Genomic DNA, 14,679 nt, shown 5'->3' with positions numbered 1-14,679 from the left:
ATCCAGGCTAGTTCGAACAATGAAGTCCACATCTCTTCTTTCTCGGGCTCCTTCATTGTTTAATTTGCTTCCCTCCAATATTCGTAGGGAATACGTAGGCCTTGTTGATCCGGTTGCATCTTTCAAGTTAGACTTGGCCAAATTTTTAGATAGCATTCCATATCAACCCTACATTCAAGGACTAGCCGGGTCTGCCAACCCAAATTCGTTGGTAGACCAAATATCATATAAAAATTAAAGGGTAATCACTAGACGAATTATAACCTTTCATTTTAAAAGTACTGGGGATTGCATTCCCTGTCGCGTTTAGAAAAGCTCGTGAAAACCAAACCAAACTAAAAAGAAACGATGGACTGGGTTGGTGCCAGATCAAGTCATTAGCTTTTTTTCAACTGGTTCTACCAACTTCAATTGCTTCGCATGTCAAAAGTGCGTATGTTTTTGGAGTGAACGACTAACACTCCTAAATTGAAATATGTCCCTCTTTAAATCCCAAGGTCCAAGACCGTTGTGGAAAATCGAATGCTTGTAGTGCAAAATACACTCAAGTGCAAGGGGCATAATGATAGCAAGACGATAGGGCTTATGAGGTTCCACAGTCTAATTACATCCTATCTTAATATATCTTATCTAATTATATCCACTTGAAACATTTTTGCCTCCAAAGACCGAAATACATATATGCATACATACACATATATAATATTTTTGTTAAGTGATGCCAAAATCGTCTATTATTATTTTTTTGCTTTTTTTTAGTGACCATGTTCGAAATTATCAGGTAACTTTCATCTCTTTAGGTGGTTATCTAAATCCACAGGATTGGAAAACAATTAGTTGGTGAAGGCGAGATACGAAGAAACCTATACCAGCACAATGTCATCTTAATGGAATAGACCCTACAGAATAGGTGTATTTTGTTTTCTCAAAGATATAAACCGCTCAAGAAAACAAGTTTCTTTATTAACGTATTCTTTTAAAAGGAAGGCAATCTGTCGATACTTTAACAATTATGACATATAGTTGGCATTTTGATAGACAGTATAGTAATCATTGATCTGATGACAATTGATAACCAGTTGGTTTGAGAAATATTTGAACCAGATATTGTTTGGAGTTGTATTCATTGCAAAAAACTGGCACTTTCGGCTCAGACAACCTGTTAGTTAAATGCTATTTAAATGCTATACGTATACTACGGACAATAAATGATTAAATCAATAATTGGCTGATTACAATCTACGGTGGTTCCGACACCACTTAAAAAGATTATGCTCAAATGCCAAGCCTTCTAATTTCGTTTTTCCTTGTTGAAACAGCACAAGGACCAAGTTTGAAAAAGTATGCATCATTAAAAGTAGCTCTTATAAGGATATCAATCCACTGAAACCCTATTAGAAGATAGTATTTTTAAAATCGTTATTAATAGACATGGTGAGCATCCTTATTTACGCCTTCTATTCAAATTTCATAAAAATCCATTGAACAGGCTCTGATATATTACCCTTCAAAAGTTGTAATTTGTACCAAATTTGGCTGCAAAATGCTCTGGTTATACCTTATCGAAATTGCCAAGAAATATAATATGCTTTTTCAAAGTCCCAAGAATAAATAAAAACGTTCCATTTCTCAAAAGCATGCAGAGCAATCAAAGAATAGTTTATGATATCACTTAAAACTTACTTAAAATAAACAATTCATAACTATTATATCATAATCGTTAACCATGAGTTCATTTATTTGTGATCGTGAAGTTTAATACATTTTTATTACCATTTGATGAAAATGCTTTTGTTACCTAGATAATAATCCGTGCAAAAAGTGGCAAATTTGAAAATTAAAGTGGCAGATGTATCCTTGTAAAATTTCAACCACAAGATTGGCTAGTCTACCTTGGCAAGTTTAATATAAAATAATTGGAAATTTCAAATACTCTGGAGATTTTAGGCGCCTATATTAATTGATTTAGGCTTTAGGGAAATGTTTATGAAACTGAAATAATATCATTTATTTTCAAGCTATAATAAAAGCACATCATTTGTTTTTGCAATTAACTAAGGTAGGTGTATATCATTTTTCGATCTATTTTTTTGCAAAATGCTACTTTCAAAGTGTAATAACTTAGCATCTGCTGAATAGATATTGATAAAATTTGATGTTAGTGCATAACTAAGAGTTCTGATAATATTGTTTGGCTAGGTTTTGCCCAAATATGCTTAAAAATGTATTTTAAGTGCTTTAATATACTAATATGAGCTACTTTTAAAGATACTTACTGAACAAAAATTGTTTCTTGTGTTTATTTAGCAAAGAAATTGGCAACTAGAAGTCTTGGCTTTTGAGCAAGCACTTTATCAGGAATTATAACCACCGTGAATCCCAACTAATTACACATCTAAAGCTCATCAAGTTATCAAAAGAGGGCTCTTATGGCTCAGGCTTTAATCAGTCACAGGGAAAATAATAAAGCTCAGTGATATCTCATCGCTAAGACCCCAAATACGCGCTCCGAAAACCAATGTCATGTATACATAGATTCGCCAATGATCCGTGCATAGGCCAAGGAAGTAAAGAGGGAACTTGTTACACATCGGATGAATGCACCACCAGAGGCGGGATCAACTCCGGGACTTGTGCTCAAGGATATGGAATCTGCTGCACGTGTAAGTTGAGGAATATCTATTTCTACAATGGCAGTTACTTTTTTGAAAAGGAAACAACAATTGAATTAGCCTTTTTTACAATCAAGTTCATGGGTTCCAAAGTAATGCCCATGAAAACCTATTTTCATAATAGAAAAAACCCTAAGAGGGGAGCAGTACTCTTTTTGCTAAATGGCTCATTTTGTGTTTTTCCTATCCTAGTTACCGCCACATGCGGTGTCGTCTCAAGCGAAAATGGTACTTATTTTGAATCCAATGGAATGGAATTTGGCGAATGCCGAGTGAAGATCTGTCCGTGCAACGACGGCATATGCCAGGTGATTATTTCCCCCTCTTGATTATTAATTTTTGATTTTTTTCCAAAAGTAAGTAAGCAACAAAATAAAAAGGAATACAAAGCCTTCTTCATATGAAACTCTTTAACTTGTCAGAGTATTCTCTTTGTTTTGTGATAACATTTTTTCAGATAAAATCTTTCAAAATCAAACGCATTCTTTGGCACATATTGGTCCAATCAGTTTCTTTCATGGCATTTGCTGTCACCAAAAGTCTGCATGGTTTACAAAATGCCCCCTCAAGACGTTTGACATCTCATTTGGTGACAAGTTAAGTGGATTCAATAAAACTAGTCTGGGTTTTTGAATGAGTTTTGAAACCCTGCTTAAACAGGAAAAGAGAATAATTTGAAGATTGCTCGTTTAATTAATACTTTTTCCACGAAAGGCAGCCAAATGCGCACCTGTCAGCAATGTCAAGAAGAGCAAAGGTGTGATCTAAGTCATGGACTTCTAGAGATATTTGTATAGATATATTTCACTTTATTCAAAATAAGCACTTCACACGACCACAAGATGGTGTTAAATAGATGAGCTTGGCCAAGTCTGAGCCCAAAGCTATGCTTGGGAAACTCAGGAGATATGGTCAAAGTTATGTAGCAAACACCACATAAACTTCGAATTTTCGGCCTGCTTTTGGTCAGCTAGATAAGCTTTTGAATCCATATCTTTGAAACGAATCACTTTATAATGAAATAAGATGAAAATGGCTTGCCTTTAATTGAGGTGATCTACGTTTCATATTTTTCGAAAAGTGAGTCAGAGTCGCTATGACCAAGATTTGGCGGGAAGCTCGCTTGCAGTCCAGATCTCTAGAAGTCCGTGCCTAGGATGTACATAAGTGTATTTTCTATCATTGTGCTCTGGAAGAGTCTTCCTGAGCACCTGGCTCGGGCTGCTCACTTTTAGTAGGTCTTCAATCGAAAAACCCACCTACCCAATAAAATTAAGTACGCCCAATTAAATTATGTCAAAGTATTATTATTTTTATATTAATTTATTATTTTGTGTATGTGTTACAATGTTATGTATTATTACAAAGTATGCCTTTGTGTCGACCCAATTAATAGCTCAACTTACTTTAGAGAATTCCGCAATTCATTCCAAAACTTGAATATTAATTAGGAGACGCTATGTAATGCTTGGCCCAGTTTCCACTCATGAATGCGGTCCTCACCTCAATTTTCATCCCCAAGCTTTCTTTTTAAAAAACACCTTTTACATTTAGTGTGCGCCTTTTCCTTCCTCGGCGTGCCCTTCCTACTTTTTCGTGCATTGGCTGGCATGGGGTGTTGTAAAAAGTTTTATGTGCCATTGTTTTCTTTTTATGAGCTCATTTATTAGGGCAAAGAGCAGTGAACACTTTTTTGCGTGATGCCTTGCTTCGCTGATTTCTATTTTACCCTTTGAAGAATTTTCGTGCTCCAAACCCATTTCCAGCTTCGACTTGACTTTGAGCAATTCAGCATCAGTGGACCATCCACATCTACAACGGTCAGCGGGATACAGTTGGCAGGTGTCCTTGGATTAGATGGTGCCACTTCTGAAACAACAAGTGCATCCCAATGCACGATTGATTCTTTCTCGGCTTTGTCTCCAAGTGGAATTACTCCCCCCACAATATGTGGCATCAATTCTGGCACACATAGTGAGATGGAAATTGTTAATTTTTATGTTTGATTCTAAATCTGACCACCGAAAAAATTGTTGTAGTGTATGTGGCCTCATCTGCCATCTGCAACGACTTGGTTTTCGTCTTGGGTAGCTCTCTTGAAGGAGGCAGAATTGAAAATCGCCGGTGGACCATTAAAGTAAGTCTTGTTTCCAGTTATCAAATTAGTGCTTGTGCAGCTCCAGTCCCTGAAATTAAGGGCTTAGCAAAGCCCATGATAGTTCAAACCAAGCAAAACATTTCTCTCAACTTCTCATATCCGGAGAAAACTGGATTTTGTCGTATTAGATTTCAATTTCTCTATCTCATTCCGTCACTTTTCGAGGATCCCTCCTCCAATTCACCCAATTTTATTAGCACGGTCGTAGTTATTGAAGAGATGACCTCTCCCATTCGAGCTTGATGCGATGCATTTATTTCATGCAACGCTGTTCTCGTTGTTGATTTATGCATTGTTCTTGTCAAGTGTGTTTGGAAATTAACGACTGACCCAGCCAGCTTTATAAGGCAAAAGCGGAGACAAGGTGCTGCACCAACCTGCAACGTGTATCTTCCAAATTTGCGATTTAATTCTGTTTTCCTGCTTGATTCAGCATTGGCCATTAAGATATTGAGTCTGAATTATAGTACAGAGTCACAAATATGGCAGAAATGGCCAACAAAAATATTTCAGTCTGATGTGGTCATGTTTGTAATCAAAGTTCCCTTTCAACCCTACCTTCAAGGACTTGCCAGACTCTACTTCTTTGTTCGATTTAGAATTTGTGAGGATTTCATTTGCAAAGATTTCATTTGCAAAGATTGTAAAGATTTCCACAAAACATCTTGAACAGCCTAGAACAGAAATCCTTTGACATTAAATCTTATTGTGATCAGTACACGATGTTCGACACCGCTCAGCACCCACAATCAGGGTGCCACAATCATTTTTTTCTTTTCAAGCCCGCGATTGAGCCAAAAATGCAGTGAGTGATGTCTGCTACGATTAACTAGATAAAAGTGCTGGCTCAAATTGAGCAACAAAACAAATATTTTTGTACAAAATTCCGCCATTCTAAAAATTCGCTTCACTCCATGATCTATCCTATCCCTAAGGGGACTCTGGCTCGGAATGGGACAAAAAAAGAAAGCCTCTTACTCTTTGGTTCAAGAGAACAGATTTTGACTTAATCCGTCATCCAAAGCATTGGCAAAAACCAAATTTTACTTATTTATGGAGAATTCCTCTAACATCTATTCATCTTTCATATAACCTCTCGGACCATAAAGTCTGACATATTACTGTGGCGAGCAGCTCGTTTGCTCTCGCCTGACCATGCCTCATTCGACCGAGAATAGTCCTCGAGTCAGCAGCCATATTACTTTTCAAAAGATGTAAATTGCACCGAACTTGGCTGTAAAATGCTCTGGTTGCACCTTATAAAAATTGCCAAGAAATATAATATGTTTTTTCAATGTTCTAAAAATAGCTGAAATTGTTCCACTTTTCAAAAGTATGCAGAAAAAGCAAAAAAAAATGTTTATAATATTACTTAAAAATTACTTAAGATAAACAATTCATAACTATAATATCATAATCGTTAACCATGAGTTCATTTATTTGTGACCTTGAAGTTTAAAGCATTTTCATTAACATTTCATGAAAAAGTTTTTGGTACGTAGAAAATGACCTGAACAAAAAGTGACGAATCTGAAAATTAAACAAATGTATCCTTTTAAAATTTCAACCACATGATTGGCAAGTCTACCTTTCCAAGTTAAAGAAAAGGAATTGGAAATTTCAAATCCTGAGTAGATTTTAGGTGCCAATATTAATTAATTTTAGGTTCTAAGGATATATTTATGAAAGAATATAATTTATTTTCATGCTATTATAAAAGCACATCAGTTGCTTTTTGCAATTAAGTAAAGTAGGTTTATGTCATTTTTCGATCTACTTTATAGCAAAATGCAACTTTCAAAGTGCAATAAGTAAGCATCTGCAAAATTGATATTGATGAAATTTTATATCAGTGCAAAAAAAAGAATTCTGATAACATTGTTTGACTAGGATTTGCACAACGATACTAGAAAATGTATTTTAAGTGCATTAATATTCTAGTATGAGCTACTTTTAAAGATGAACAAAATGTGTTCCTTTTGTTTCTTTAGCAAAGAAACACTTTCTTTGTAATAAAAAGAGAAGCAAGCACTTAATTAGGAATTATAACCACAGTGCATATATATGTAAACTGTTCTATTTAAATACAAAGTCAGTTATCAACTCATAACCCACAAATATATAACATGGCACATTTGGTTGATCGGTTGCTTCCCTTCGTCGCTCTCCTTGTCGGGAGGATTGAGCATGTGGAGCTCTCCTCGTCGGAGAGGAACGAGTAGTGGGGCTCTCCTCATATGGATTGAGCGTGAAGGCAATGAGCCATGCAGTTGGCATGTCCCTGGGATGGCCCCGTGACCCTGGGATGGCCCATGACCCTGGGATGGGCCGTAGCCCTGGGACGAACATGGACCGGATCAACGTGGGCCGGATCAATGTGCATCGGATCAACATGGATCGGATCAACATGGATCGGATCAACATGGATCGGATCAACATGGACCGGATCAATATGGATGACTCCCCCCATCACCTGTGTGAGGGAGAAGTGATATTCCGGTTTTGAGCATGTTGCTCATGCTAATGGGAATGTATAGCCCCCTTACGCTCTTTTTTTTACGCTGCACGAAATATGTTTTACGTTCAGTATTTTACAGGGCGCTTTGTCACTCAGCCTCTACCAAATAGAGGGCCGATTGGGCCAATACCTTTTTATTGAATTATAATGCGTTTGTGTTATTTTTGACTCATTCTATTAAAATCTTATTCAAAATTAGTGCCCCGGGTCACATAATGTCCGAAAAAGAAATTGCGGTCAAGGCAAGGCATGAGCAGTCTACATAGCAATCTACCGTGCCTCTTCCCGTTTTCTTTGGGCCTTGTGACGTTGCAAAAAAGGACCCTTCTTCCAGTCATGTATATTTAAACTGTACAAGTTTAATAGTAAGCAAAAAAAAGATGGGACAGTACTGTGTTCAGAGAAGGTATGAAAGCCCCTTAATCGGAAACCAGTAGACAGTCCAATTGTAGTCGGATGAAAATCAGATACCATACCCTTACACCCTTACCCTTGTCAACTATAACTAGAATGCTTAAGCTCAACAGGAGCTGTACCGCATGCGCATGAGCATGTTTTCAGGTCTGCTGACGCTGGTGGAAAAGGGACTCTATTGATTGCCCTTGTTTCGCAACGCATCTCGAAAATCTCGAAATTGTAACAAAATGTATCCGAAATTGCAACGCAGTGATGGGGCATTCGGAATTTCGTTTCAATCCCCCAACAATGTGCTTGAATGTTGGCGAAATGATTGCGCTGCGCCTTTACGTAATCAAGGTAATTCCAACACCTGTGGAGGTCAGCCTGAACCCAGGCTTGTTCCCTGGGTTTCAGTTGAGTTCGTATTAGGGGTTTCTACTCTGGATTTGGACGAGCCGGCAACGGTTCAAATTTGTACCATAGTTGTCCTAAGTAGCTTGACTACGAATGAAACATTTTGCTCACCAGCGACAGCTGAGACGAAAATATGCGATCGCAGCGCCCTTGATCGATCTATATATGAAGTTATCTATGGTCTAGCCATGTAGTGCGGCATTAGTTGAGTGGTAAGCTCTCTGAAACCTCACTAGAAGACTTTTCAGTTTTGCATTACCTCCTAATCCAGTGCGTGAACATGAAGATGGAATTCATTGAGCACTCTGTCAGCGGGAATGCATCTGATCAGGAGGTACGAACGCATAGCTCTACAAAATCTCTCTAGAAGACGTTCGATCCTCGACCGAGCTTTCCACTCCACTAATGGTCTAAGGTACTCGCAGTGCACTCTTTTGGTGCTCCTTCCTCTGTGTAGGACTTGGCGATATGTTGAGAGACAGTGCGGGATTTTTAAATGACAAGCAACTATGTGGCTGCCTCTGAACCGAATCTAACTCGTCATCATTCCTCCATACTCTTGTATTATATTCAGGTGAAGAGTAGACATTCAATGGAAGTATAGGAATGAAGAAAACTGGTATTCTTGTGATCGTTTCAACAATACATAGGTCCATTTCTCTAACTTAGGACTTTGAGGTGTTTGAGAAGATCGTAAGCTTCAAACTTATCAAACCTATTGCTGTCCTTGAAGTCCTTCCTCCTAGTTAGAATCCGTTTCGAGCGCATATTAGAACATTTACCCAAGTGATTGAGCGTAAATAGTAGAGAAGATCCTTGAGATGCTGAAGAGTTCCAAGTAAGTCGATGATGTTTATCTTGATTTTGCCACTCATGAGCTTTGTCCCAACCCAGGTTTCAGATTCAAATAGAGTCACAGGCCATGGAGTCATTTTTAGATATTCCATATCTCATTATCCTCTGATATGACTTCTGAAACATAGCAGGGGAACCCCAAAAAGAATGAGGCCTAATTGTCAAGGTTTTTTTAATGGCATGTTCTATGATATCTATTATCCACAGCAGAAAAATGACTTTGCATTTCTCTTGTATTTTTTAGGTTACCCAATATTCTTGCAATCATCCAAATATACCTCCAAACGGATGTACCCAATATTATTTTGGAGCTACCGTTGGGACTGTGAAGACGTACAATTTTGATGGAGGTCAGCACTTGGCTAACCAGAACCAGAACATATGCATTAGGTTCGTAAATCATGAAATTACTCGTATGACAGGCACAATCAATTTGCCTGTTCTTAAGGACTCCAAAATCTCTTTTACAGTATAAAATTTAGACAGACTGAAAATTGACAGTTAATTGTCAAATCACTCCTTTTCGTTGGCTCATTTTCGCTCAGTCGTGGTTAAAACACATTTCATCCACTGACATCAAATATAGTTTGGAACTTTTCACGAATTCCTCTCAATCGTAATTTTTTATTCGCTCGAGTCAAATTTCTTTGTTTGTCCACGTTGTATCACCTGTTTAGCTTAACCTCAACTTGGACAACTGAAAGTGTGAACCATAGAAAAAAACGGGCTAACGAAAATTCTTCTATAGACATCATCCTTGAACTACGGCGTAAACCTTGTCATGTTCATCCCTATAATTTTGGATGTCTATGGTGAGTGAATCTGCGTGGCTTGGAGATCTTGACTAAGATTTTTTCAATTTCTGGTCAGGAGGTTCAGCTCAATAGTTTCTAAATTTTCCGTTATACTATTGGGGTACATTTGGCGACGTCAAGTAAAGGTTGAACACGTAAAAATCCGGACATAGAAGAGTCGTCATAACGATTGAAGTTGACAAGAAAATAATCTGGATACACTTTTGAAATATCGTTTTGTTCATTGGTGACAAATGTCTTTCATTAAAAAAAAGTTTTATCGCAAGAATTGAGACACTGGCCGAAAGCTCATTCTACACGAATTCCTTGAAAATAAGGATGCCAGTCTATCTTGCGACAAAAGTTGATTTGACAAAATCGATTGTATAAAGCGTATAAAACTGCTTCATGAACAACCTAAGTATAGAGAAAACCATGGAATTGACAAAAATGATGATCCATTCGAAATGTGATACCAAAGTTATTTGATATTTATAAAACAAATCCACCAAATTTCAAGCCGAGTTGGGGCCATGAGAATAAGAAATCTTACTCTTTGGTTCAAAAGGTCAAAGAAAGGTTAGAGTTAAGGTCCTCGAAAGCTCAAGTTGACCAGATCACGTGAATGAAGAAAACTTATTGTAGAGGCATTGTTTTGGCCCAACTGGCAAGTCGTCACAATACTAAGGCAGAATAAATGGTAAGAACAAAATGAAATCAATATTGCAGCCAAAAGATGGAACTCAGAAATAGGACCAATCAGAGAAACTTGGTCATTTGTGAAAGGAGTATTGAAGAAAACATAATTGACCATAAAATGTAAAGACGAATGCAATATTAAATGGTTATGAGCAGTCAGGAAGGTCGATTCTGACCTCGGGCAGAAGTTGATGGCAAGGGTCAGGAGCAAAGTGAGGTCTCTGGCCCTTAGAGATAGATAAAACCAGCTTGATTAATTAGAATTGCCCTTACGTATGGTCATATATTATTGAAGTTTCTAAAAATAAGGTACACACGCAGAGAAAGTCACCATTTTTCATGTCCGGGTTTTTACGTGTTCAACCTTTATATCCAATGTACTTTTGTCCATGTACAAGATGAAAACCTTTCTTGCGAAGAATTTCAAGCACCACTGGAATGAAATAGAAACGATAAGAACTTTCTAATCTAGTTCAGGAACTAAAACCGTGCGTTTTCAAAAACATTCATGAGCTTTGTCCCAACCCAGGACATAGTGTCAATTCCCATCTCGAAATCGACATCTCAGTCGTTCGAAAAGCTGGAAGAATTTGCGATCTTGCGCAATTTCACCCAGCACGTTGGTGTAGCCACTAGAGAGAATAGCGTCCTCGACTTGTTTTTTTTCAAATGACCCTGATCTGATCCAGTATGTCCATGTGACACCTACTAATCTGTCAGATCATCATGTTCTCGAGATAGGGTCGACCATAACTCAAAAGCCGGCGTGCTCTAGAGTAAGACCGGCCAAAAAGGTCGGTCAGGCTAAGTTCAAGTTCAAAGATGAACATTGGCCGTTGATTAAAGAAAGGTTAGGGGAGCTTGATCTCATTCCAATGCTGAATAATGAATCGTCCATGAATGCAGCCATTGATAAATTAGTTTCAGTTTTTAATGAAGTTTGCTCCAGTTCAGCAATCTCTGAATGTGTTTCGAAATGTGGTACACGGACAAAAAGTCCAAAATATAGGAAGCATTTGCTAAAAAACAGTTGCAAACTAGCAAAAAGACTGCAGAGCACTTCGAATCCAGTAATTGTGGGTAGTCTCCAAAAAAAAGTCGGACGTAGTTCAGGGTAAGATTAAGGCCTCCATCGAATATGACCAGTTACAAACTGAGAGTAAGGTGGTTCAGGAGGTCAGGTCGAATCCGAAGGCTTTTTTCTCTTATGGGAACTCTAAGAGATAAATGAAACACTCTGTTGGGCCTTTTGAGGTTGATGGGGAAGCCATTAGTAATGTCGAGACTATGGCTAACATGCTTGGAGATCAGTTCTCCAGTGTGTTTTCAACCCCACTGAGTTCGGAAGCAACAGCTCATTGCTCTGAAGATAAGTCTGTTGAGATGGACAAGGTTAGTCAAGTTGAGCGTTTAGATGATCTTGTAGTCACAGATCAAGATGCTTTAGAGGCCATCAGGGACTTAAGGCTTTCTCGAGCTCTCCTGGTCCTGATGGTGTGACATCTCAGTTTCTGATGAGATGCTCACTTGTTCTCGCTCCTGTTTTCTCGTACTTGATGCCTTGCATCTTGGATCAGGGCAAGTTTCCATCTTCACTGAAGTTAGCTCATGTTGTTCCAATTTTTAAAGGGGGAGATAAGTCGCTCCCCAGTAATTACAGGCCGATTTCTCTCACTTCGAATAGTGCGAAGGTGTTTGAGAAGATCATGAAGTTCAAACTTGTTGAATTTCTTTTTCTTCTAACCGCTACAGGGAATGTACTATTAAAATGAAAGGTTATAATTCGTCTATTACTGTCAGTCTCTCTTCTTATGCTGACGATACAAAGTAAATTTCTGGTAGGAATGGCCAAGATTCCGCTAGTCTTGCAAAAGGCCTAGAAAGAATCTGCTCGTGGGTTACTAAGAGTAATATGGCCCTGAACGGAATGAAATTCCAATTGTGTGGTTGGATATATCGCACGTTTAAGTCCAGAGATAGCATCACAATGCTAACTCTGTGCAAGTCGATTGTCCAGCCACATCTTGAATATGCCTCACCTATTTGGGCTCCAATTAGTTCTGCAGGTTTGCAAAAGCTCGAGCAGGTCCAAAGATGTTTTACTAGGAACATTGAAGATATGAGAGAGCTCTCATATTGGGAGAGACTAAACAAGTTGGGACTGTACAGTGTTCAGAGAAGGTACGAAAAGTACCTGATACTTTACGTCTTCAAAAGCATCCATGAGCTTTGTCCCAACCCAGGATTTAGGGTCAATTCTAGTGACCGTAGAGGCTTAATGTGCGTTTTGAGAGCACCTTCAAGCCCTCGAGAATCCAGGCTAGTTCGAACAATGAAGTCCACATCTCTTCTTTCTCGGGCTCCTTCATTGTTTAATTTGCTTCCCTCTAATAATCGTATCTTTCAAGCCAGACTTAGACATTTTGAAATGAAAATACCTGATTTACCCAACATTTAAGGGCTAGCCAGATCTGCCAACGCTAAGTTGTTGGTCGATCAAATGATTTATGAAAATAAAAGATATGTTAAATGGAATTAAGAAAGCCTTTCGTCTTGAAGTGTTGGAAATTTTAATCCCAGTAGAGGTAAGGAAGTTTTGGATGCAGCAGTCTACCTCGAATGGTTATGATTTCAAAAGTTAAGGCATCATAAAAAAAGCATTTCTTTGCGGCTCAACCAAATATTTCAATTTTGGCATCATTTTTCCGTTTTGAGTTTAATTTTACTTTCTCAATCAAGTGTGGGTCCAAACGCTTTTGATTTTACTTCTTTTGTGGATATCTGGTATGCTGAAAAGTTAATTTATCTTTAATGTTCACTTTGACATGACATTTGCGTTGCACTAGTGGTTAAAATGAAATTGCACATGTAATCTCACTCATTAGTTTTTCACACCTTCCTTTCTGATACAATGACTAAATTTTCGAAGCCGAAAAACATACTCATGAAAGCGCTACGTTATTTCAATTGTGTTTTGTGGGGAACTTATTTTCAAAGCTCAAAATTGATAAAATTCACAGGATATTGAATCATCAGGCTCAGTTTTTATTCATTGTCCAATCTACAGGAAACGACAAGCCCAAAATCAGCACCCCAAGTTTGCTTCCACCCCTCACTCCACCCCGCTTTTCCTTCTCGGCCCATGCGACACAAACGTGCAATGAATGTCCTCACCATTGACCTAAAAATCCTATTGTCTCATTTTCTCTTAGACCTTGCATTTGTTTTCTTAATGACATTTAGAAGCTGGTTGACATAAGATTGTATGGGTGTGCTTGAATCAAAAAACATGATCCTTTAATTGGTTTTGGTTTCAGGCGTGAGCGTGGAAATTGCCGCATTTGTTACACAACAGAGGAAGAGAGTGACTTTATGACATCTGGTGACGATACCAAACGTGCACTTGGCGATGTATGTTCAAAACAGTTCGTGTTAATGAATTCCTTAAGGAATATCAACTTTCACTTTTACAGACCGAAGAATGTTGTAATTATGGTTCTGATGGAGATGAGAGCAATTATGATTGCGTGATCATACCAGGAGCTTTCTACCCATCTGATTCATCGTCAAATGTTCCTGGAGATTATGATCGGTTCTGTGGACGCTCTGCGGGACTTGTAGGGACTGATAGCGACACCAATGAAGGGAACTCTCAAACTATTTGCAGTAACCATCTTTTTCACATTAATATAACCCCACCCCAAATTAATTCATTTGATATCCTTTTTTCTTTTCTTTTTCTTTTCTTTATTTGGTTCAGTTTTTCACGGGCTTTTCTAACCGCTACAGGGAATGCAATCCTCAGGACTATTGAAATGAAAGGTTATAATTTTTCTATTTATTACCTTTCAATCTTTATGATATTTGGTCTACCAACGAATTTGAGTTGGCAGACCGAGTTAGTCCTTGAATGTAGGGTTGATCTGGAATGTTATCTAAAAATTAGTCCAAGTCTGACTTGAAAGATGCAACGGGATCAATAAGGCCTACGTATTCCCTACGAATATTGGAGGGAAGCAAGTTAAACAATGAAGGAGCCCGAGAAAGAAGAGATGTGGACTTCATTGTTCGAACTAGCCTGGATTCTCGAGGGCTTGAAGGTGCTCTCAAAACGCACATTAAGCCTCTACGGTCACTAGAATTGACCCTAAATCCTGGGTTGGGACAAAG

At 38.2% G+C, this 14,679-nt stretch overlaps 1 protein-coding gene across 2 annotated transcripts in view; it reads left to right on the top strand.

The window, feature by feature from the left end:
- LOC131892271 (uncharacterized) overlaps positions 1-14,679 on the top strand; it is a 24,692-nt gene that overhangs the window by 7,981 nt on the left and 2,032 nt on the right. Inside the window, exons 3-10 of one of the 2 annotated variants that reach the window (XM_059242075.1) lie at positions 760-781; positions 2,536-2,663; positions 2,865-2,980; positions 4,439-4,646; positions 4,712-4,809; positions 9,261-9,406; positions 13,827-13,920; positions 13,983-14,175. In XM_059242075.1, the coding sequence (XP_059098058.1) occupies positions 760-781; positions 2,536-2,663; positions 2,865-2,980; positions 4,439-4,646; positions 4,712-4,809; positions 9,261-9,406; positions 13,827-13,920; positions 13,983-14,175 (1,005 nt within the window). Of the gene's footprint in view, positions 1-759; positions 782-2,535; positions 2,664-2,864; positions 2,981-4,438; positions 4,647-4,711; positions 4,810-9,260; positions 9,407-13,826; positions 13,921-13,982; positions 14,332-14,679 lie in introns of both variants that reach the window. The other variant, XM_059242074.1, reaches the window with a different exon arrangement.

Source organism: Tigriopus californicus, chromosome 12 (assembly GCF_007210705.1).
Source record: "Tigriopus californicus strain San Diego chromosome 12, Tcal_SD_v2.1, whole genome shotgun sequence".
NCBI lineage: Eukaryota > Metazoa > Arthropoda > Copepoda > Harpacticoida > Harpacticidae > Tigriopus > Tigriopus californicus.
The sequence above is the reverse complement of the archived record's forward strand: the minus strand, read 5'-3'. Positions and strand labels throughout refer to the sequence as shown.